Source organism: Microplitis demolitor, chromosome 4 (assembly GCF_026212275.2).
Source record: "Microplitis demolitor isolate Queensland-Clemson2020A chromosome 4, iyMicDemo2.1a, whole genome shotgun sequence".
In the NCBI taxonomy this organism is placed as follows: domain Eukaryota; kingdom Metazoa; phylum Arthropoda; class Insecta; order Hymenoptera; family Braconidae; genus Microplitis; species Microplitis demolitor.
In genome coordinates, this window is record NC_068548.1 from 17773159 (window position 1) to 17797645 (window position 24487).

Here is a 24487-nt window from a genome sequence, read left to right on the forward strand (position 1 = left end):
TTTTTTAAAAATGATTATCGTATTTGAAACCTACGTCGGAATGTATATTAATTAGCGTATCACCTAATTAATCCTACTTTATATTATCTCTTTAGTGTCGTTGTTAATACGGTGAAAGGGAAAAAAACTGTCTTTGATTCCTTCCGTACAGAAATAAGTGAAAAAAATATTTAAAATGTAAAAAATAAACGAGATATAAATCTCCAGACTCTTGTTAATTTAAAAGAGTCGTATGTATTTATTTATTTATATTTTTTTCTGAGTTTATTATTAAACGGATGATTACGAATTAATTTAAATGGCGATTCTAAATGGCTAAGAAGACAATCGCAAAAGCTGTGACAACCGCATGAACGATGGAGTTGGACTTGGACGAACCTCCAGAAGATAGTATCGAGTAGTCCACAGTGCTGCCACTTGATTCTAAATATAAAAAAAGTGACTCTTTTGGTAATCGGACAATATTATTTTCTTTTTATCTTGGCACGCGTTTATTTTTTTTTATTTTATTTTTAAATATTAAGAATCACTCAATACTAAAAATCCTAATTTATTTACAATTCTACATTATTATTGTCATTAATATTTAAAATTAATATAGAAAAATTATCTAAAAAAACGTTTTCTTGAGTATCGATTTCAACTATTTTATCTAGAGTATAATAAAACTACTTTTCTAATTAAATTATTTATATTAATGATTCTCAAGAAAACTCCAGCTAAAGCAATTTAAATAAATTCTTTTTTTTTTTTATATACTAATAAAAAAAAATAAATTAAATAAATCAACTAATATAAAGAGAATGATAATTTAAAAAAAAAAAAAAAAAAGTAAAATGCTAAGATCGAAAGGCTCATATCGTATTAAAAAAAAAAAAAAATAATAAATAGAAAAAAAAAAGTAATAATAATCAGTAATCAGTAATGTAAAAATAAATAATTAAAAAATAAGACTTACCTTTAGCTGTTTTGAATTGTAGAACCTCGGTCTTTCCAAAGCCGATAACATTGTGGGCTCTAAGCTCGACGCGATAAATCGTATCGGGAGTAAGATTTTTGATGTAATGTTTAGATCTCTGTCCTTTTATTTCGTCGCGTACACACGTACTGTCTTGTTGTTTCCAGTCACCATTAACGCGTTTTATTTCACAGTAATGGATTTCATATTTGTCTATTGGTTCACCATTATCTGGCGGCGTTATCCAATTAATTTCATACTGATTGCTGTACAATGAAATATCGTAATTAGGATTGTCAACTCTTGGCTGGAATTTAGGTGCATTTGGTACTGTTCTCATAGGCGTATTTTCTTCAAACTGTGCACCCCAGTTACCTGGACCTACGTCATTTGTCGCGAGAAAACGAAACATGTATGTAGTTGCTGGTTTTAAATGTTCCAAAATATACGGCGAGTTTAATGCCCATGTTTTGTTCAATGCATCTTTCCATGGTTGGTTGACTTCACGATATTGTACAGTGATGGTTTTAACTGGCAACTCTGGTTCCATTGGTGGTGGTTCAATATTGAATGTTATTGTCGTTGCTGTGACTTCGGACATACGTGCTTGTGGAATAGTATCTGGTCTCTTGCCTTCTTTCAATTGGATTGTATGAACTTTTTCACCATGAATATTTTTAGCTTGACAACGGTAATGTCCGTAGTATCTGGTGTCAACTGGTGTAACTCGAAGAGTGCTGATAGGTCCATTACCATACTGCCTATAAATTTCAGAAGTAGCCAACTCTGTTTGTAAAATGGGACGTTCGCCGTGGTACCATTGGATCGTTGCATTGGGGATACTTTCAGCGATACAGGTTAGATTAACTGGCCTACGATCCCACGACCAAATTGAATGATTTGTCATTGAGGCAAAAGACGGCGGGAATTCAACAGTCAAGTGTCCATTTTTGTAACTAGATCCTACTTTATTGGTAGCTATACATTCGTAAATGCCATCATCTTCACGTAGTAAACGTCGAATTGATAAAACAGCAACAGTTTCACCGTTTGCAACATTTTCAATACTTGTAAGTTCAATACGATCATCGTTTTGTTGAATTCCTTTACTAAATGGTTTGTCATTTGTTTGTTTTTTGAAGACAACTATTGGTGGTGGACGACCATAAGCTTTGCATGTTATTTCAACGTCTTTTTGTACAGCTTGAGTTCTGTTAATAAATTCCATTATTTTAGGTTTTTCAATAACATTTATTCGTATGTTTATATTTGCTGAAGCTGCTGGATTTTCAGCTATGCACTGATACTCTCCGCTGTCTTCACGACGTACATCAGTGATGGTAAGAATTCCAGTATCACGATCTACACCAAAACGATTTACCGTTGTAAGGTTGTCTTTTGTGATTGTTTTTATCCACGAGTAAGTTGGTGGTGGTTTTCCAGTAGCATTACAAACAGTTATACTTGCTGTTTTTCCTTCAATTATTTCGATTTCAGAACTTACTTCTTGAAGTTTTGGTTCTTCATAAACAATTAGTTTAATATAACGTTCTTGAAGTTCACCAGTTTCTAATACGGCCGCGCGACAAATATATGTGCCGGAATCGTCATCGCTTACACTAGTGATTTTTAATGCGTGAGTTTCTACGATGTAATGATCATCAGTTAAAATAGCTTTTGGGCCTAAATACCAATCGACTGTTGGAGCCGGTCGAGCACTGACTTGACATTTTATTTTGTACTCTTTACCGACAATTGCATACTGAGTTTCTGGAGCGTCAACCCATGTAATGGCGTCTGTAATTTTGAATTAATAAAATATGTTTGTATATAAATATATTTTTTTAATGATATTCAAAGAGAATAGAAAATATTTTCAGCTCCCGTTAAAAAAAAGTTCATTTTTTGCGGGCAAAATGGGTACCCTCTAAAAAAGGTAAAAAAAAAGAATTCTGGAAATTAAATAATTTTGATCAAATTCAATTTTTTTATAAGTGATTTACACAAAGGAAAATTCTATTTCACACAATTATTAAATGAAAAGGAAAAAAAAAATTTTCAATAGTTTTTATCGTAAAACAAAAATTATTAATATTTTTCGACTGACACTCGATTTTTTCAAAAGCTCACTATTTGTTATTAACATCAAAAAACATATAAGATTCAAGTTAGTTTTAATCCTAAAGGAGATATTTTTAAAAAAGCTACTGTACACGGAAAAAAAATAGTAGTGAAAAAAAAGTACTCAGTACTATCCCAGAGAGTAGCCACTACTATTTTTTTTCCGTGTATATTGTTTAAAGTAATCGATTAAAAAATTAATGAAGTTAATTAAATTTCAAAATTGGTGTTCAAAATCAAAATCAAATTAAAATTGTAAATGTTTTTAAGTTGATTATTGACATGCATCTGAAATAATTTGACACTAGGAGTTTTTTTTATTGAAAATTGATAAGAAAGAAAACTAAATTGATTTCATACTATTCTTTCACAAAAACTAAATTTTTGAGAACAGTAAAAAAAAAATTTTAAATAATGCTCATTTAGGTAGAGGTATCATTTTTAGCCATTTTAGGGCCAATTTTGGACACTTGAAAACTTTAAATGAAATAATTTGTAAAAGGCATAATGACAATTTTGCACACCTCAAGCGTGAAAATGCTGAGAGTGCTTTATGAACGGTTTGTTTTTTAAATATGTTCGAAGATACTTTGACTCCGCTATTAAAATGGAAATTTTATTTTATACTTTTTTATTTATTGAAATAAAGTATTAAATGTCCAAAATGGAGCAGTGACCATAAATGGTTATTCTGCCCTATATTTGCAAAAATGATTTTAGAATGATTAAACTTTAAAATTAATCTTTTTTTGAAAAATGTCGGGGGTACCCCATTTTGCTCCTCCCTCGCCTGTGTATGCATAATATCTTATGTACATTATTGTACAACTTACCAATTGTTTGAACCTTTACAGTCTTGTTGAAAGTCTCAGTGAGCGCATAGCTTCCGATACAAGTGTACTGACCAGTTTGATCTTCTTTCAGTGGATTAAAATACAGTGAAAGACTGTTGTCTTGTTGTTTTTCTGTGTAGACTATTGGATTTCCAGATTTATCATTGGATGTGAACGAGCTGTTCAATTAAAATATATATTTTATTGATTGGACATTTATTATATTTTATTTATTTAAATAACCCTTTCGATGACAAATAATTGAACCGTTTAATTGGATTATAAATATTTAAAATATTTCGATAAATTTATAGATGGAACATTTATTGTATAAAATTTATTTATTTAATTACATTGAAAGGATTATTTTATAATAATTTTTAAATACTTGTGGATGATAGCATTTAAATTTAATTATCAAGTGAAATATCACGATGCACGCAAAATAAAAATATGTGAAAAGATAAGTTTCAAGTAAAAAAATGAAGAAAAAAGACACCAACTGATGAGGATATGATTAAAGAAGGTTGAGAGGATTCGATGAAATATGAAAATTTAAATTATGACATGAACAATGGAAACCCTGTCAGAGATCTTTTGTTAACACTTGTCGTCGTAGTCGGGTATGAGTAGAATTTGACTGTGGCAAATGAGAAAACAGTGGTGACTTTAAATCGTCTCTCACTTTTCTTACTCTAGGTACATACAGTACCCATTCTTTCTCTCTTGGTCTCATTCACTATTAAAATGGCTGGTGAAACGTGAAAAGACTTAGTAATTTATGCAATGAGAGAGTAAAGAATATTTTCTTTTGTCTCATTTTCTTTCTTTGGAAAAAAATAAAAAAAAAAAATAATAAAAGATAAATGAGGGAATATAAACCCTGACGTGGTGAATGATAAGTGGTGATATGTATGCAGATGAAATAAGAGTATAAGAGTGAAAGAAGTATAACACACAAGACGACAACCACTCGCTGGACTACTCGAAAAAAATTTAAATAAAAATTTTTGTTTTCATAAACAACAAAAAAAGTTCATTAAAATATATAACAAAAAAATGATAATTCATGACAAACAATAAAAGCCACTCTAAATCATGAAATATTTGTCTTTGTATTGCAACGAAAAATATTTAAAAGCATTTGAAATTTAAAAAAAAAACAATTTGTTAAATCAAATTTGCCAATTTAATTAAAAAAATTTTAAATAAAAAATGACTGGAGCCAATAGAAAAAATTCAGTGATAAATATTTGATGCAAAACTCGTGAATAAAAAAACACTAGTTGATAAATAAAAATATTTATATGTAAAATAAAATGAAAAATGATGTTAACGGTTTTTTGTTTTTGTTTTTTTTTTTTTTTTTTTTTTTTTTTTATACTCGCCTGTCGATCGCCAACACGACGAGACTGTGTGCAACAAAAAAAGAATAAAGTGAAGAAAATTTTTGTTAGAAATTTAGTGCTCGTGTTGGATGTTTTTTAGTGTTTATTAAAACATTAAATTTGGATTCAGTTAATAAAAAAAATTCATTAAATTTTTATATTTAGAATATAATAATGTTTCAAACTACTTGTTATTACTTTTACAGCCCAAAGATAAAGAATTTTATAAACTATTTTTTTATGGATACATTTTAAATCCAATTATAATTATAATTATAGTTATTAATATAAATATAGATATAATTAAAAGTATAAAACTTACTTTCGTAATTCAATAATACGGTTATATGGATCCAACCACTGTATATTTCCTAAGCTGGGATCATTAACGCCAGTTAATTTGCACGTAAGGAAAAGGTTTGATCCACTGGGTTTAGATTGGATTTCACCATAAGGTAAAATTTCTAGTGACGCTGCATTAGCCCACGCTGCAATAAAAAAAATAACAATTAATTGAATTCTTTTTGTTTTTATTTAATAATATAGCAAGTCAATAAATTTAATACTATGTCTGACTGTAGGTATACTACTATAATCATTGTTATTATTATTATTATTTGGTGTTTTAATAAAATTGAAAGCAATACATAATACAGAAATACAGAGTGAACCGTCAGGCTTAGTCATTTTCGTGAAATACCATAATGACATGACGTGAAACTGTTGAGAGATTAGTTGAACTCAATGATGATGACCGAGGGGAGAGTCATGTACAGTATAGCAGTGGTATAACAGAGCAATAGCTTGCTTTAGTAGTATAACAAATCGAGATAGTAAATGTGTAGATGTAGACGGATAGAATAGGATAGTTTGATATGGTCTATGGCGAATGGACACAAATGTGAAATGGGGTGAAGAAGGAAGGGTAAGAGAAACACACAGCAAGAGAGGAGGAGAATGGGTGATGGGTGATGACCGACAACAGGAAGCAGCAATTAAGCCGATTAAATTCTGCCAAGCGAAAGTGCGGAATTGACGCAACCATGGAAATTTAAAACTTTACAAACAAATTCCGCGTTCGTTTAATAAAATAAATATTTTTATTAATTTTTATTTAATTTAAGTACACGGTTTTTTTTTATTCTTTCATTTATGTAAATCGAGAAATATTTCATTTTGATTAAATTCATTAATAAACATTAAAATAATAAATGTTGTCTATTTCCTAGACTGGAGATCGTGGGACAAATTTCATTTCCTTATCGTGGGAATGCTAATAAACAAAATAAAGAGTATAGTGGTGGTGATGCTGGTGTTGGATCTCATTTTAGTTTTCATCTCTTGTCTATGTATATAAGAGCACGAAATTGCCTTTATTCATCTTCTTTCTTTCTCTCTCTCTATTTTCTCGGATGGTAATATACAACATAGCATCAGAGCAATTAATCCGCGGATAAATCGGAACTAACTCTGTTAATTTATCTATATATTACTCTTTCATTGTATGTATGCTGTGAGTAAATGTATGTGTATATATATATATATATATATATATATCTGTCTCTCAATCTTGTATAGCTTTAACCAAAAGAGATGAGAGGATTCACAGACGCGTGAAGCCGCCTCGGCAACTTTGCTAATTGCACCTGAGTCAGTCAAAGTTAATTCCCGTGGCCGACCACATCGGCAAGCGTTAGAGCTACGTAGAGAATTTACTCAACGATCCAAGGATTCTCGGTGTGGTTATTTCATCTTATTCACAACAGCTATATATATTATAAATATCTCACTGCTAATTTTGATCATTAAGTTAATATGAATATTCTCAATCCAGATTATTATTAATGTGCTAAAAAGATAACAAGAGAAAAACTAAAAATAAGATAATAAATGTCTAGGGTGTATCTTGGGAAATTTAGGGTCTTCCTAATTGCTGTGCGTAGTTGTGTATGTCCTAATTTAGCCGGACAAGCATCAACACCCTTGCGTTAGTCACGGGGGCATCGTAAGAGTCGACCTGGTGTTAAGATTTTCCAGGGGATCTTTTCTCTTATATCTTTTGGTGTCACGGGGGTTGAAAGAAGCCCCATAATTGGCATCAGGGATTCATCCTGGCTTCAATGCCGCAGTACTTGAAGCCTGTCTATATATCTATGCCTCAATACTATCGTATACCATCACCATGCTATTCTCTGTTATAGTATAGTGTATATAGTTATGGTAAAGTAAAAGGCAGACTTTAACGGCTTTTCTTCTCTTCTTTCTGTTGGATAGCTGGTGCTTCCCTTTCTTCATATGTATAGATATATATATCTGTAGCAGGCCGCCTTTAGGACACATCTTATTTACGTTAGTTAGGGTTTGTTGGCGCATCCACCCTCTAACAGGCATTCGTTTTTCCCATCACGTTCTTTCCCTTTAGTAAACTACAAGAACCACCTTCTACATCACCACCTTCACATCATAGTCGTTATACTCTCCCTTTAATTTTTACCTCAGAACATCCCTTAAGAATGTTAACTGACAAAATTATTAAAAGAACCCAGTGATTAAATTTATCCAATTACTTTTAGTTATTTATTAAGATATAACTATAAATGTTATCTTAAATGTTTTTATTTTTAGGTTGAAATGACAGTTAATAAAGTTGGGAAATAAATAACTGGCATATAAATATATATATATATATAGAAAGAGAGAGAAAGTGTAACTAGGACTGAAGAGCATAAGGTCTCGTATATATACTGGGGATATAAATTAACAATGTACTACCCCGATGGCGCACCTGAATTTACGTATAAGAGGGTTGTGTTCCTCCTCATGGTTGCCTAGACCAGCAGGGCAATATCGAGAGACAAGTTGGAGGGTGCGACAACAGAACAGAGGGTTGCACATCAGAGGCACGCTCATACGTAAAGTTACCCCATGATGATGGTCTTTTCCATGGGACACACGCGCCCCCGTCGTTCATGTTCAGTTTCTTAACACAGTCACAAGGGTTTGCTGGGTGTGAGCCTACTGAAACTAAGGGGAACTTGCATTGAGATAGAGAAAGAAAAAGAGATAGCAAGTGAACTCTGCGACATGTCACTTGAGCCGGAAGAATTCTATCCAGAGGGTTCAGTTGGTCGGGCGACGAGAGGGAAAAGGGCGATGGAGGATTTGATCGAATTCCAATATCGAATTGGCTTGAAACTGGGCGGCTAATACGTTATAGCTATGGCTTCGGGAATTTTAGAGAGACTCAAGTTTTGTGATTAGGGAGGTGGATTTGTATTGGTGGATCAGGATTAATATACAAGGGGTTGGTGGTGAAGTTGATTAAAGAACTTGTTAAGAAATTGTTTGAATTGCGATGGAGGCTTTGCTCGAATTTCTTTTAATTTATTTTAAAACTTTTTTTTTCTTTTTTTTTTCTTCTCATTCATCTCAAGTCGTACTCGTTATTATGACAAGTCTATTTAAAAAAAAAGTTTATCATTATGAAGAGTCAGAAAATTTAATGAAGGTAATTATGGGTTATTTAATAGATAAATTGAGTTATATTTGTGACTATTAAAAATAATTAACCGAATTAAATATATTTAATAGGAAGAAATGATTGAAGATAATTGGAAATAAGAAATAAAGAAATAACTTTCGGAAGAAGCTGAACTCAATTATTACTAATCCAATCTTGGAAGAACATTATTAGAAAGTCGTTGAAAACTTTTGCGATTAGACACCCTGGGGCATCCTCTTAGGCTCTCAGCCCTCGGATGTACTTCAAGTGTTCGGGCAATTAACGATTTCGTTGCCAAGCAAATCTAGAAAATGGAGTGAGCGAGTTCTCTCTGGAGAATGTATATACAAAGACAGATATTTATTTTAAGAGCAATGCCGTCTGCAACGAGGAATAAGTCGCTTTACAAACTAAAAAATAAACTCAACTTGAGATAAAATCTGTTTTACTGCTGAAGACTCCAAGGGCTTTATACATCAGAACAGCTTGAGAAGAATCTTTGGAGAAATTATTTCCCAAATGATAGGAAAAAAAAAAATCATCAAAAGTTTTTTTTTCTTTTAAGCTATTGAAATTTTTTATTCCTTTTCGTATCTCTCTTTGAGGATATCTTTAAAAATGCCTCAAGGGTGAAATCGTAACCACCCTCGATAATCCAACGAGATTTTTCGATTAGGCTAAAAATTAGAGCTTTAAAAACCGGATAATAATGAGCTACACCAGATCCAAAGCAAGAAGCTCTGGCATAAGAAAAAAAAAAAACATATTTCGAGGGGAAAAAAAATCGAGTAAAGAGATATGTAATTTTATATTTTGTGGGACAAAAAAAAAGTAATGACATAAAATAAAATTCTTGGTAGATAATAGGCGTATCTAGTTTAATGTATGGCGGTAAAATGAATGGGTAGACGCGTAAATAGTGCAAGCAGATAAAAATTGTTTGGATTTAATGTACAAGAGAGGGGGAATAAATAGAATGGGGATGGGAAAAGAGTCGAAGCACGACGGGAGATAAGCCGGCCTAATTAAATGCTTGCAGGCGCGGTATCTCTACTTTACTCTCTGCTAGTGTGTAATGTGAATATATATATATATATATATATATATATATATATATATATATATATATATATATATATATATATATATATGTATACAGTGTAGTGTTGTACGGAGGGCGTTCGTTAAGTACGAAAAGCTGGTTGGAAAGTAAACGCGGATAGGGGCGGAAAAAAGGGACTGAAGGGATCTCCGACAGATTGCGGTCCCCGGTTGGGAAGACTCGGACAAATAAACAGAAAGGAATACATATATATGTGATAGAGAAAATTCTCGTATAAAGAAAGGATACTGTAAATACGATTGGATATATGTGTACGTGATGTCGTGCAGATTTTCGTGATTCTCTTTGCTGAGAGATCAAATGAACTCGGATTAGTGGAATACAATGGATGAAATATTCCGTATTAAAAAAATTACTTTTTATTTCAATTTACTTTTTTTCCTTTCATTAACTTGGTCATTCACTTTAAATACATATATTCACTGTAGTTTATTATATTTACTTTCAGCAGATTTCAATTTTGGTGACTTTATTACATATAGATAAAGCTTATAAATATGTCGGATACAAAAGTTAATCATTTTGTTTTATTATATTTACAAATAATCAATAAATTCAATTAACAGTTTGTATGTGGAAATTTAATTTAAAAATTTAATATGACTTTTGTTCAATAAATCAACTCTGTAAATATTTCATTTATTTTTAATTGTTTTATAATTCAAATTTAATCAAATAATTATATATTAAATCTCAATTTTTATTTATATTTATGAATTTATTGTAATTTAATTATTGTATCGAATAAAATATTTATAAAACTTGCAATAAAATGGAATTTTTTAATAATATTAAATTACCCATAACTCATAAACAATATAATACTATCCTATAAAATATTGCATTGTCACAAGCTTTAAACTTTATTATTACATAAAAAATGAATTGTTTGTCTAGAGCAGTAAAAAATTACGAGCAACAGAAAAAAAAAAAAAAAGACCGAGTACTTGTGATAGGCCAGAATATCATCGGGACTATTGATGGTGGCTATAAAAAAAAAATTTACCACAATTTCAATGGATAAAGGCAATGTGTAAAAGTATGGGTTGAAATGAATAAGGGGAAGGTAAAAAAATTACTATATACGAGCAATTAAAACAAATTGAACTCGGCATTCTTTTATTACATTTTTTTTATCTCCACTTTCCTCTTTCTACGTTATTTCTTCCTATCATTGTTTTGGAAATAAATATTGTCTCAATTATACACATTTACGTTTTTCTTAAATATCGATTCTATGAAATATCTATTTCATTTTAAACATGACAAAGTATACATAAAATACATTTTAAGAATCTATTTCTGCGGGCATTATAAATATAGACCGACAGAAATGAGTAACCGCAGCGGGAAAACTTTATATTGCTGCACTTATACTTGAAGCTCTATAGTTTTAATTTTATCCACTATAAAATGAAAAAAGAAAAAAAAAAGAAACGTATTATCGAGTATAGACAGGGAATAGTGAATGAATTACAGAAAATTGAGAGAAAAATATCAGGTATAAGAAAATTAATTTTAAATTATATCAAATTATTACATTACTCTTATATAACTGAAATTTAATTTGAATAATTTTTATTAAATTAGATATTAAATCATTTTATTGAACGGTATTAAGTCAAAATTTAAATATAGTTGGTTTATATTTAAAATAGTAAAGTTTAAATTTATTAATGACACGTTCGAGTAGCCATGGTACTCTTAAGATGCATTAAATCGGTCTCAATATGCACAGCTGCATTTGAGCTTTTTATTCATGTCGTTTATAAGTACCTAGAGTTAATGCCGGTATACTGGGTTTTGTAACAAGCGGCAAAGACTTTTATGAGACACACGTAAGCGCATTTACTTTTGCAGATTTATTTTTATTAACACCTTTACTTATGAATTTTTATAATATATAGTTTAACAAAAAAGATATGAAAAATACTTTAAACCTAAATATCAATATATCTATTTCGATTTATTCAAATTTATGTAGATCGAGATTTTTAGATTTTTTTTTTATTTCAAAATTTTTTTTTAAATTGAAATTTTTAATTTTAACAATTTAATAATTTACTTCGGATCTAAAAAAATAATATGTAAATTTGAATAAAAAATAAATTTATAATTCAAATTTTTCTAAATTATATATTATAGTAAGTTTCAAAAATTATTTCTTGAAATAAAGTAGATATTTAGGAAAACTTAGTGATCGAAAAATTTTGAGGCAGTTACGTAAAATTTTAAGAAACTTTGTATGTTAAATGAATGTATAGAGTAGAAGTACCGTTTTTGGCCATTTTAGAGCCAGTTTTGGACACTTGAAAAATTAAAATAAAAGTAATTTGCAAAATAAGCAATGACATAATTAATTATTTAAATTTCTTCAGCCGTACTTTTATCCCATTGTTAAAATAAAAATTTTATTTTATTCTTTTTCGTTAATTAAAATAAAGTACTAAATGTTCAAAAATGGGACAGTAGCAATAAATACTACCTCTACCCTATATATATAATATATATGAATATAAAAAAAATTTTAATAAATTAAAGAGACAGTACTTAAAGCTATTTTTTAATTAGAGCACGTCAATGATGTTATAAAATGAAAAAATGAGTTTGTAATAAAAATAAGAATTTCAAAAGTATATATATACGTACAGAAGAGAAGGTAATAAATTTTCGTAATAAAAATAACAGAGATCAAAACATTAGAGTACTTGAGGTGTAATGGTTAAAGTCAACATTGACACGCAAGTAATAAACTATCCTGTAGTCGAGGGTTCAGAAGACTGAAATTTGCTGAATGTGGAGTAGAGGTAAGGGGAAAAAAGTAGAAAAGTAAAAAAAAAAAAAAAAAAGAAAAGGCCCAATGAAAAAGGAAAAAGAAACGGACAACTTTTATGTCTTTCACGTGATGCGAAAGAAAAAGTCGTTACTCGTTTTACTTGGGTTTTTTCCCTGAGGTATCGAAAAGTTTGTACGGTGGAAAAATAAAAAAATGGAAATGAAATGAGGATAAAAGAAATCAGATGATTTATGTAAGTAAATGAGTTTATTGAATTAAAAATATTTAATTAAATGATTTTGAGAAAAATTTTTAAATTAATTTCAGTTTGCGAAGTATACATATATATATATATATATATATATATTATTGACTAATGAAAATGCCAATAAATATGGACGAGATGTCGTGATTAATGGAAATAGGGTTTAATTGATTGGAAATTCTGTCCAACTCCCTGTCGAGTATTTAATAAAATTTGTTCAAGTGATTCAAGATCAATATTGTTTAATTCATCGATGCTTTTTTCCATTCAAATCACGTTTGAATATGAATTTTATCGTAATTATTAGCATGATTATTATTACTATAATTATTTACTTGAATATTAAAATTAATTCTCGATAATATTTTTATTTGAACGACTAAGTGAATTCATAAAAATTTATTCAAGTCTAGTGAAATTTTACTCAAGTGTATTGACGACGATCAATGACATTTATTTATTTACTATGGTCTCGAGAAAGCCAGGTATAGACTTGGTCATATATGTACTCAATACACAGAGATATATATATATAGAAAGTACAGTAACAGCAAGTATCTTGGTATGTAGTTAGTCTACATACTTGAGAGTGATCAGGTAATTTCGGTAAAAGGGTTTCGCTATTTCGAACCAGTTGAAATGGGTTCTGTACACCTGGTGAAATTGTCGAGTATACGAGCACAAGTGACTTTCTCAGGAGGGTTAAAAGCCGCTTTTCCTCGATATGATTCACTAGCCGTCCAATACACTTTACTGCCTTTGATGATAACATAAAATATATATTTAACTTTATCATATCGCTTCGTATTTTATATACGCATTTGAAATAATTTCAAATTCAATTATCAATTCAAGCTTTCATCATAAGTCATAATAAATAATTAACAGCTGCTGGAAAATTAAATTATATGAGTAATTTAATTTTTAAATGTTTTACCTTTTAAATTTAAATTTAAAAAAAAAAAAAAAAGAATATGACAGAAGTAAAAAAAAAAAAAAACACTTTAAATTGAACAGAGACTGGAAACTACATTGGAGCTTGTGTTTTTCCACAATTAAAACATTTTCTTAATTCAGGAAAAGCTCTCTTAAGAGATGATTCGAGGTCTCTCGTCCTTTTAGTGATAGTGCGGCTTCTCGGGAAATTAAATTCCCTTCAGGAGACAGAGAAACTGTAGCTTGGTGTACTGAGTAAAGGGAAGAAGACTCTTGAGTGTTTTTTTCGTTGAATGTAAGTAGGGTTGGAGTTACTGAGAAGATGCAAGAAAAGGGAGGGTGTGGGTTAAACTTAAATAATTCAGTTGTGGAGAGCTGTTTTTCCGTTTCTCTTAAGACCAGCTTCGAAATAATGCTCTGTTTCCTTTTTCCTTTTCCTCTTTTAGGTCCTCATTTCGTTACATTCTCTTGTCATTTAGCATTCTGGTTGCTTTCCACGCTTCCCAATACTCGGGATACTAGAAACCTCACGATACGACCCTCGTCTTCTCTCCTTACTCTTATTTTCAAGATATCCGTGTGGTTCAGTTCAGACATATCCCACGTATTTCACTCGATATTTTATTCTCGTACACATCGTTCTCATGGCGACCCAAACATTCTAGTTATAGATGATGGAGCACTAACAGTAAGAGAATGAGTAAGTGAAAAAATGTTTTTTTTTTACTCTCTTTTTTACACAGAAGCTTATGACAGCACATTGTAACAGTCTTTGGTGAGATGTTGATTGTTTTTTGATGCTTCAGAGATAATCAATCATGAGCAAAGTCGACAGTAATCACAGCTCGGTAAATTGATCTTTATAATAAAAAATATTAAATTCTCATTGTCATGATTAATAAATGGAATAAAACATTTTTATTTAAAAATTAAAAAATAGGAATTTATTTTGATTTTATTTAATACATTTTTTAAAAATATTATTTATTAGTTGTTAGTTTTATGTATCCTTCTTTATCAGCTAAAATCTTTTTGATTTATAATACAGTTATGCAAAACAATATCAACAATACATCTTTGAATTCGTCATTAAATGAAAATATTAGATAAATCATATTTCGAGGGAGAGATATATTGAAAAATGTTTTGGGGAACGTGCGAAGACAGAAATTCAAGCGAGATAAATTTTAGCGAGACATGAAAAAAAAAAAAAAAAAAAAAAAAAAAAGAGAGAGATAAAAAATATTGCAGATTGACGAGAATAACCGACGACCCTCGGGCGAATTTTCGTAGAATGAATTGAGGGTTGAAGGAAGGGTAGTTTTGTAGTAGAGAGACATCGTTTTTCCACTCTGCGATGAGTATATAATGCAACACACAGCATATACATATATATATATATATATATATATATATATATATATATATATATATATATATATATATATATATATATATATATATAAATATATATATATATATATAAACAGGTTTGCTCCTGAATGTAGGCTTTTCCCTTTTATCGAAAGTGTGTTGAGTGTGTGAGAAAGCATAGAGGGACTAAGAAGGCATATAGAGGAAACGCTGTAAATTGAGCACTAGGTGAACTCGATTTCCACCGGTAATCTAAAGTTTCCGGTTTTAAATCGAGGGTAAGCAAAATTAAACCTCGTTTTGATTAGTCTTCCAAATATCCTTTGTTCTTTTTGTTTCCATTATTCGCTTTCCGCACTCGTAAATATTAATCCTTTTATCGTTTTTTTTAACTAACCTACGAAAGGGTGAATGCAAAATTCATCAATGCTAGTTATAGCATCTACTTTTTTTTTATTTTCATTTTTTAAAAAAATATTTTTATCAATCATAGTTTATAATTAAAATTTTGTAGAGATTAAACTTTTTATTTCCTATTGAAAGTGATATCACTTTATTTTATTTTGTTTTTATTATTTTTTGTAAACATTTTATCGATAAATTAGTTTTCATGTCAGTTAAAAATTTCAAATTTGACGCTCTTTTAGATTCAACCCAAAATAGAAGTAGATGTCACTACTGTATATACTTCTCGCAAGTGCTCGTGAAACAGGTAGTTTGGATATATAACATTTAGAAAGTAGTGCTGTCGGGGAGATCCGACAAAGACACCTCGGAACCCTAAAGGCTCGATACAGCGGTCAACGATACCAGTGCCTGGGACTCCACTACGGAACATGCGGTTCCATCTTACATCAACTCTCAAATCTCAACGGACGACATGTCCACAATCAACACGTGCAACTTCTCTCAAACTCTTCGAGATATCTCTATCAATTCTCATCGAAACTTCTCAACTCAAAGGACACAACGGGGTCACCTCAAACTCTCAACGACGTCTCGAAGAAATCTCAACTCGAAGGGAACCGACCTTCTCACACTAGACAACTCGTCAGTGTAAAACCTCATATAATTCATTACGAATTGTGTTGCACAGTACTCATCGATGGACGGCTCGAAGGATCATATCAGGCGTACAAAATGGACCACGGCTACAAGTATCGAGGAGATGGTTCTCGCCCGGGGAGATGTAGTGCACCTCCATACCGGCCAAGAAGTTGTGACAACTCAGAAACGCTCAAATAAGACTTCTCTCTCACTAAACAACTGGGTAACCACCATCTCGTTACCAAACACACTCAGGATCATGCCATAGTACCATGACTGGGTGGGTAACCCTTTTGTCATAAATTAATTTTTTTTTTTTTAGTTAATTTTAATTTAATATAAAAAAATTTTCAAGATAAAAAATGTCATTAAGAAACGACATAATAAATTGGTGTCCCTAATATTGTCTTAGTATCATTATTAATTTTTATTTTAAAAATGATATCATCTTAAGAGATTTATGAGTTAAAAGGGGGAAAAATAAGTTAAGAAAGAAAAATGTATAAAGGAAAATAAAACAAAAAATATAAACGATGTATTTGGAGTTAATGAATATTACTGTACGTAAATCAAAGATCTTTTTTATCTTTAAAAAAATTTAACGGTTGAAAAAATAAGGTTGGTAAAAATTTTAAATGAGAGAAAGAGAATGATAGAAGATAGAGAAAGACAGGGTGTGAAGATGTGAAAGTAAGTGCAAGAGGTAGGTTGGGTGGCTCTTGTCGCGCTGCAGGAGGCGGCGTAAATCGACCGAGAAACAAACTCGATTTTCCAAGGCTGGGTAATCTTGAGGTTTTTTTTTTTGTTTTACTCATATTCTTTTTCTATTTATTTTATATTTGTTACATTTTTTTTTATACTTTCTAAAAGTTTAAAGCGCCAACGTATAAAACGAGCAATTTTACTTATCCAGCAGGACGTACGTAAAATTGAGCTGTCGAGTTATCGAGGAGCAGTGAGGTATTAATTATCGGAAAAAATTTTTCATTTGCGGGAAACTAGTGAATGCAAGCGAAGTTGATTGAATCAAAACAAAACTTGTTGTATTCAATTAATCATTGAATCACATGCGACGTAAATTAATTATTGGATACGTTATACATTTCGATAGTTTATATATTGAGCTCATTTGTTAAAACTTATGCAAGTTTAGAAATTGATTTTAATATTAAATGCATTTAATACTAATTAATCATAATATTGAAAATCTAAGCGGATTAAAATTAATAGTAATAATAACTTAGCTCATCAAATCTCTAAAAATAAAATCATTATGCAATTTAATACAAACAAATACGTAATTTATCATTTTGCGAATGATCTAGATAGATAAATATTGTTTGTACGAATATAGTTATTAAAAGTCGTAAAGTATATCATTTTTTTTTATGACTCAAGCTTTTCTATGCATTTTTGTTATATATTTATCCTGACTTTGCCATAAGTTCTTAGTATATTATGTGTTACTTGTTCTACATAACTCAATGATAAACAATAAAAATTCACACTGAGAAGATAAAATTGTTTATTGTCTGATATGAATATGCAAATATGATTTTAAAAGTGCTTTTAAAATGATCATAAACTTTAAGTTGATTATTTATACGACTGAAAAATTCTATTTTGATAATAAAAAATATACGTTATTTAAATGCAATTAATGTCCATAATAGAACATATATATATTTTTTTCTATTATAAAATAATAAAGTTTTAAGAATTTTTGTGCTTATAGGACAAAAATGACTTTTAATTTATTGCAAATAAAAAAAAAAATTAATTCCGGGGAAATCAAATAAAAAATGATCCTAAAGTTAGCCGACGTCTGATAATTTTTGAACTTTTTTAAAAAGCGACAAATAATTGAAAAAAAAAAATATTTAAAAAAATCCACCTAGAGTTTTTTAAATTTTCTATATGTGCATTTTTTTAATTCCTTTTCTTTTCTAATTTTTCTAGTGAAAAAAATATCCAAAAATTCTTGATTGTCTAGTAACTTTTGGATCATAATAAAAAACAGTCATTCGTTTTACATTTACTCCGAATTCAATCCGCTTTCCCTCAGCAAATTTTATATAGTGTTTCAACTTTAATTATATGCTGAGTATCAAATTAGAATTTACGCTCCATTAATTTTTGAAATATTTTTTGTAATTTTATTTTCAAAACTTAATCGGTTAAAATCCTTAAAAATTATCTTACCGCCCTCCTGAATTTCAAAATTAGAGATTGAAAAAATATAAGATATTGCTGTCTATATTTTGAACGAAAATTATGTAAAATAAAAATTTTATTAAAAAAAAAAAAAAAAAAAAAATAGATGTGTTGATTCAAGCAAACTCAGCTCAGATTTAACGATTTTTTAAAAATATAAATTTAGTGCATAGGGTAGGAGTACCATTTTTGACCACTGCTCCATTTTTGAACATTTAATACTTTATTTTAAATAATGAAAACGTATTAAAAAAAATTCAATCGTAATAGTGTGGTAAAAGTATATTTTCAAATACATTTAAAAAATTACTTATGCCATTGCGTATTTTACAAATTACATTATTTAAAATTTCTAAGTGGCTAAAACTGGCCTTAAAGTGGCCAAAAAGGGTACGTCTGCCCTAAAAACTTTTTATTAAATATTTGAGAGCACAATATATCAATAGAAAGACTTTGAAGAAAGAAATGAAAGACCGAAGAATAAAAACTACAAAGAGGAAGGATGCAATCATGGAACTCCGGAAACAGTTGGAATCGCGCTCAACTTGTTCGCTTAATCGGTTCTCTCGATTAAAGGGGACTACACCAATACCTGTTCACACGTCAGTAAACTAGGGTACAAGTATACACGAGTATACAGAGTAAATGTAAAAGTGACATAAAAGCAGCTTTTGTACAATTAGACAGTTCAACTGTGATACACTTTGCAATAACTGCTCTAGCTAAAACGTAACACACTGTCAAGTGTCAAGAGTTAATAGTTAAGAGAAGTATCCCTCTCGTCTCTCGCTCTTTTAATATATAATACAACTATTCCGAAAGTAAAGGCTTGGTATAATTTAAACTACGTCATTAAAGCATCCCGTGGCGCGTGAATAATTTCCGCGTTGACACGCCACTACAGTGGTGGAACGCCGGAAGCTTAATAATTTGTCGGACGGCCCAGAGGGCTTTACGGAAGGAAAACGAGAGAGTAGCTTTAAAGACTGGCTATACTATTATCACCCACCTGCTCTATGGACACGTTCTTTTAAAAACGTAGGTAAAGATATTTTAAAGTCAAAAATCACGTTTTAGATTACATGTACAAAAGGTTTTTAAATTTGAATAAAAAAAATACATAATTATACAAAAAATTTTTTGCCAAATCACGTACAAATTTTTTTCTTTTTTTTTTTTTAAAATTTTCATAGTTATTAGAGAATATAATTTTAAAAAAATATAATCTGACAATATACCACAAAATAAATCGAAAAACGGAACAAAGTTCGCGAGCGGTCAACCGTTAAATGAAACTTTTAGAATACTTGGTTTTCGAACGAATAAAGTGTACATGGGTGGGCAATAATACAACTGCACACAGTGCGCGGAAAAAAGAAAAAAAAAAAAATGGAAATAGGAAAAAAAAGAAAATTTGATCGAGGGGACTGAGCTCTGATTTCTGTCAAAGTCCTCGGTGACGTTATGTGACAACCAACAGCCACCATTGAACCGAAATGGAAGAGAAATCGAAATTTTCGTTCATCTCGTACATAAAAATCCACGCGCAACGATTGTTAAAAGACCGAGTGAATTCATCTGGATGCCGATCGAGTGACTCTAGTGTACACAGTACGTATATGTATATGTATGTTGTGTTATCTGTATACGTTGCTTGATGCTACGAGAGCTAGTGTCGACTGTGGACGAGAAAAGGACAGCAAAATTTCAAGCTCCATTAATCTCGTTGACATACACGAGAATATCGAGAGTGAAAGGCAGAAGACCTTGGCCATCATCGTTCCACTATTCCATACATGATTTACCTCGATATTTATACATCTGTATGTATATATATGTCCGCGATCGATGTAATCTCACCTTGTCTACACTACGGTATTTTTAATCGCATTCCAGATTCATTAAACAAATTTTCAGTGTTGATCATTTAATAGGATTTCAAATAAATTTCCGTATTTAAATATTATTTACTGAGATTAAGTATCTAAATACTTGAGCATTGTTATTATTTAAATAAATATTCAAAAATTATAATGTAATTAAGATAAAATCCTCTATGCCCACGAACTTTTTATCGGAGTGAGATTAAATCATTCAATATAAATTAATAAGTAAAATTAAAAACCATATTTTTTTTATAGTTATTTTTTGAAGTTTTAAGAATTTGAATAAAATTTGAGTTTGAAGAATAATGTTGATAATTAATTATTATTAATTTTTTGAATAACACCCTTGAATGTACCCATAGTTGCTCACTAAAAGTTGTGATGTACCGTTACTCGATCAACACATGGCCCTACAGTCGCTTAAAGACAATATCAATCAAAATATGATCAATTTATTAATTTGGAAAATAATTTTGAAATTCTAGTACTTTATTCTTTCATAATATAAAGTTTCATGAATTTTAAAAATATATTTAATAAGATATAGTTATAACAATTCTTAAAAAATTTGACGTAACCTAAATTTAATCTAGCGAATGAACGTTAAAGTAAAAAATGCCCGGCTGAGAGCGATTTTGAAAACAGTCACTTAATTTAAATTTATAATCTATTATAAAATAATTTGATACATCATATTTGAATATATTTAGATTCACAAATAATTATTTCTTAATAATAATATTTTTAATTGTAATTTTTTTTTATAGAAATTATAAAAAACGCATTGAACAGTTAAAGTGAGCGACTAATGGTATTAAGCAGGTATAAGGGTTTTTTACCTTATATTAATAAATAAGTGTATTTTAAAATAATATATTTTATAAGTAAATGAAAGAAATAAAAAAAAGTTTATCGTATTTATAAAATGATAAAATAAAATAAATCCCCTTTGAACTCGAACCAGTAATATATCGTGGTATTTATAAGGATTCATTGGGACAAATTGATTTTGAAAATTCGTGGTTGGCTGTGATCCCTTAAGTCCCTTTGTAGAGATAGTTAAAAAAAGAAAAAAAAATAAATAAAGAAAAAAGAATCGCTAGACCGACAAAAGCCGCTTTATCATTCGCCCAGCCAGTTCCCTTCAACGTAATCATTATTAAACTCGTTGTTTTTCAGTCCGCTCGAAATTTAAATCCCTACAATTTGTACTACTCAACTCTATCTTGCCTCTTGCAGATATCCATAACCTTGGAAAAATAATAATAAATAAAATAGAAAAACTACTTGGAAACTATTTTTATTTTCTCCGTTAAATTTTTTCCTTTAACTATATACATTGACTTTTCGACGAAGCGGAAGTCCAATCGCACCAGAAATTTCTCTCACGTCGTGAAGGGGATTCCTAAGCACAATTCTGCTGGTGGTTGTATGGACTTGACGAAACCAAAAGCAGGGGAGTAAAATAGAGAGTGGGTGAGTGAGGAAGAGAGAGAGAGACGAGGTTGAAATTAACTGTCAATCTCAATTTCTCCCTCGTACCAAGTTCGCTCTCACCGCACGTATACATTGCAACCCCTCAGCCGGGTGTCAATTATAAACCTGGATGTCCCTCCCACCCTTATACACACTGCCTAGATCTGTCTCTCTACTTTCTACTGTGGCCTCGTGTATGTATGTGTATACCAATATATACCCCCAACGTACTAGGAATAGCAACAGCAGCAGCAGCAGCAGTAACGTCAATATAGCAACAGCAGGAATAGCAGCATCACTTCTATTCCCAAATATTCGACTTTGTACCCAATCCCGACCAGTCTCTCGCCCCGTTATTCAATTCAACGCAGCTAATCCTCCAATTCTTTGTGACACACGTGACAAGACTCATTTTATTGTCTACCAAATACACACATACGTCTGCATATATGATGACAATCTGACACAAAGTACACGGAGAACAATGAAGCTTGCCGTGACACGGAAATGTTACACCCAATGTTTGAATCTGCAGAGTGTACTATGCATCGACTAGACATACATGTATATATATCGTACGACCGCAACGTACGTGCAGTATGCAATGAAATGAAGATGAGAATAAAGATTTGTTCAAGGGATAGGGATATTTAATATAAATAGGAAGGATACAATAGAGATATAGATATGACATTAAATCTTTACGGTTTTATATATAATAATATATATGAAAAAGATTATTACTCGCTGAAAATATTTTATGAATGAAACTTTAGCCGACTAATAGTTGTCAGTGTTTTGATAACAATGTCATTGTATTATATATATATTGTTGAAATAATATTTTTCATAGTCATTTTTTATTTAATAGTTTAAATGTAAATATTAATCATAATGTTGTGTCAGCTGTTGAAAGATTTGACATTATTTCAATGTGGTATTAGTTTCTATACAAATCTTTTGTTAACATCACGCATTTAATCTTTTATAAATATATATGTCTATAAAGAATTTGATATAAAATGCAACAAAATATTTTATTGAATTTTTTTTTTAATTATAAAAAAATATATATACGCAAAGTAGAAACTATGGAAAAATAACTTGATAAATAATAAATCCGATTGCTTTGTCAATAGAAGAAATAAATTGCTTTGGTTTTCATATAAAACGAAAATTTATTTATTTCGTATTTTATTTTATAATTTTAATTGAAATATTTATTGACACAAGTTTTGTTTATTTTCAATTTTTATTTTATTTTTAAAATAATATTGCAATATTTTAATAGAGTAGCTGACTACTAAAATTCATTTTCATTGAGAGAAAAAAAAAAATTGAAATTATTAAAATGTCCGATGATAGTTTTTATTCATAAATATTTATTTAATTAACAAGAAATTCCATAAGTGAAAGAAATTCAATAAAATATTTTTTCCTTTTATTTAATTATAACATTAATAATAAAATGTTCAGTCACTGTTAAATTAGTATCACGACAACCTGATAAATATCTCGCACGTGCCTACAAACAAGATGGGGAGAATAGAAACTTATAAAGATAATATCACTGAAGAATATACTGAATAACAGCGATTTACTGAAAAAATAAAAAAAGATAAATATCTATAGCAGATATAAATATATTTGACATGATACTTTTGTACAGTTATATGAAATTGTAACGAATTAGGTGTATAGAGATATATAGAATATCTAAAAGCCTAAGAAAATATGTCACGGTGTTATATTTTATATTTATATTATATGTATCCACTACTTTTCCACCCTTATCATTTTCATCTAGTACAATCTTTAATGCAGCTTTTTCCATCAGCCCCCAATCGGATTTTCCTCTTCTATATCTATTTACCCAGAACAGACAGAAGGTCACATGACACCAGCAAGTGAATGAGGGAACAAAATTAACGTTGCGTAAAGATCGATGAGCTAAGGGAAAAGAATAAGAGGGAGGGACAGGGGTCACTTTAGTTAACTTTGACCTTTGCTATACATGTCACTAAAGATTATTTATTTTTATTTTTTTTAATCTTTTAAAGCTTACTCAACGATAAACCATTGAAGCCATAATATTTATTCATTCATTAAAATTTTTTTACTCTAAGGGAAAAAAATAAATAAAATAGAGAACTTGTTGAGAAAAAAAATAAATTATATAAAATTAAAAGTATTTTAGTACGAGAAAAAAAAAATAAACTTTTACAATGTATTGGGTGTAAAGATAGAGACTGAAATTTACGTTGATTCAACAAAATCACTGGACCACTTGGGAATATATCAGCAAGAGCCAGTGCTCATTCATTCACTCACTCACTCACAGAATATCTCACTCCAGAGTTACTATCCATAGACACATAGTCACGTTTAAATCCGTGGTGAGGAATTATCGAGGGTAGAACAATGTACCAAGAGACCGCCTGAGGGTGTGAGAGAGTTAACACAAGGGTGGGTACCAGTGAGGGAAAGTACAGCAAGTGTTCACGTATTTTGCGGGAATTAGAGAGAAATCTGTCGCTGACCATTTGGGATAAGGACTTGTCGATCGAACGTGATTTATATAAATTCTA

General features: G+C 30.1%; 1 protein-coding gene across 3 annotated transcripts in view; it reads right to left on the reverse strand.

The window, feature by feature from the left end:
* LOC103579754 (fasciclin-2) overlaps positions 1–24487 on the reverse strand; it is a 67471-nt gene that overhangs the window by 11932 nt on the left and 31052 nt on the right. For 2 of the 3 annotated variants that reach the window (XM_053737993.1, XM_053737992.1), the window contains exons 2-5: positions 5623–5788; positions 3913–4091; positions 959–2755; positions 379–423 (exon numbers count right to left, since the gene is read on the reverse strand). In XM_053737993.1, coding sequence (XP_053593968.1) covers positions 379–423; positions 959–2755; positions 3913–4091; positions 5623–5788 — 2187 coding nt within the window. The remainder of the gene's footprint in view (positions 1–378; positions 424–958; positions 2756–3912; positions 4092–5622; positions 5789–24487) is intronic. The other variant, XM_053737994.1, reaches the window with a different exon arrangement.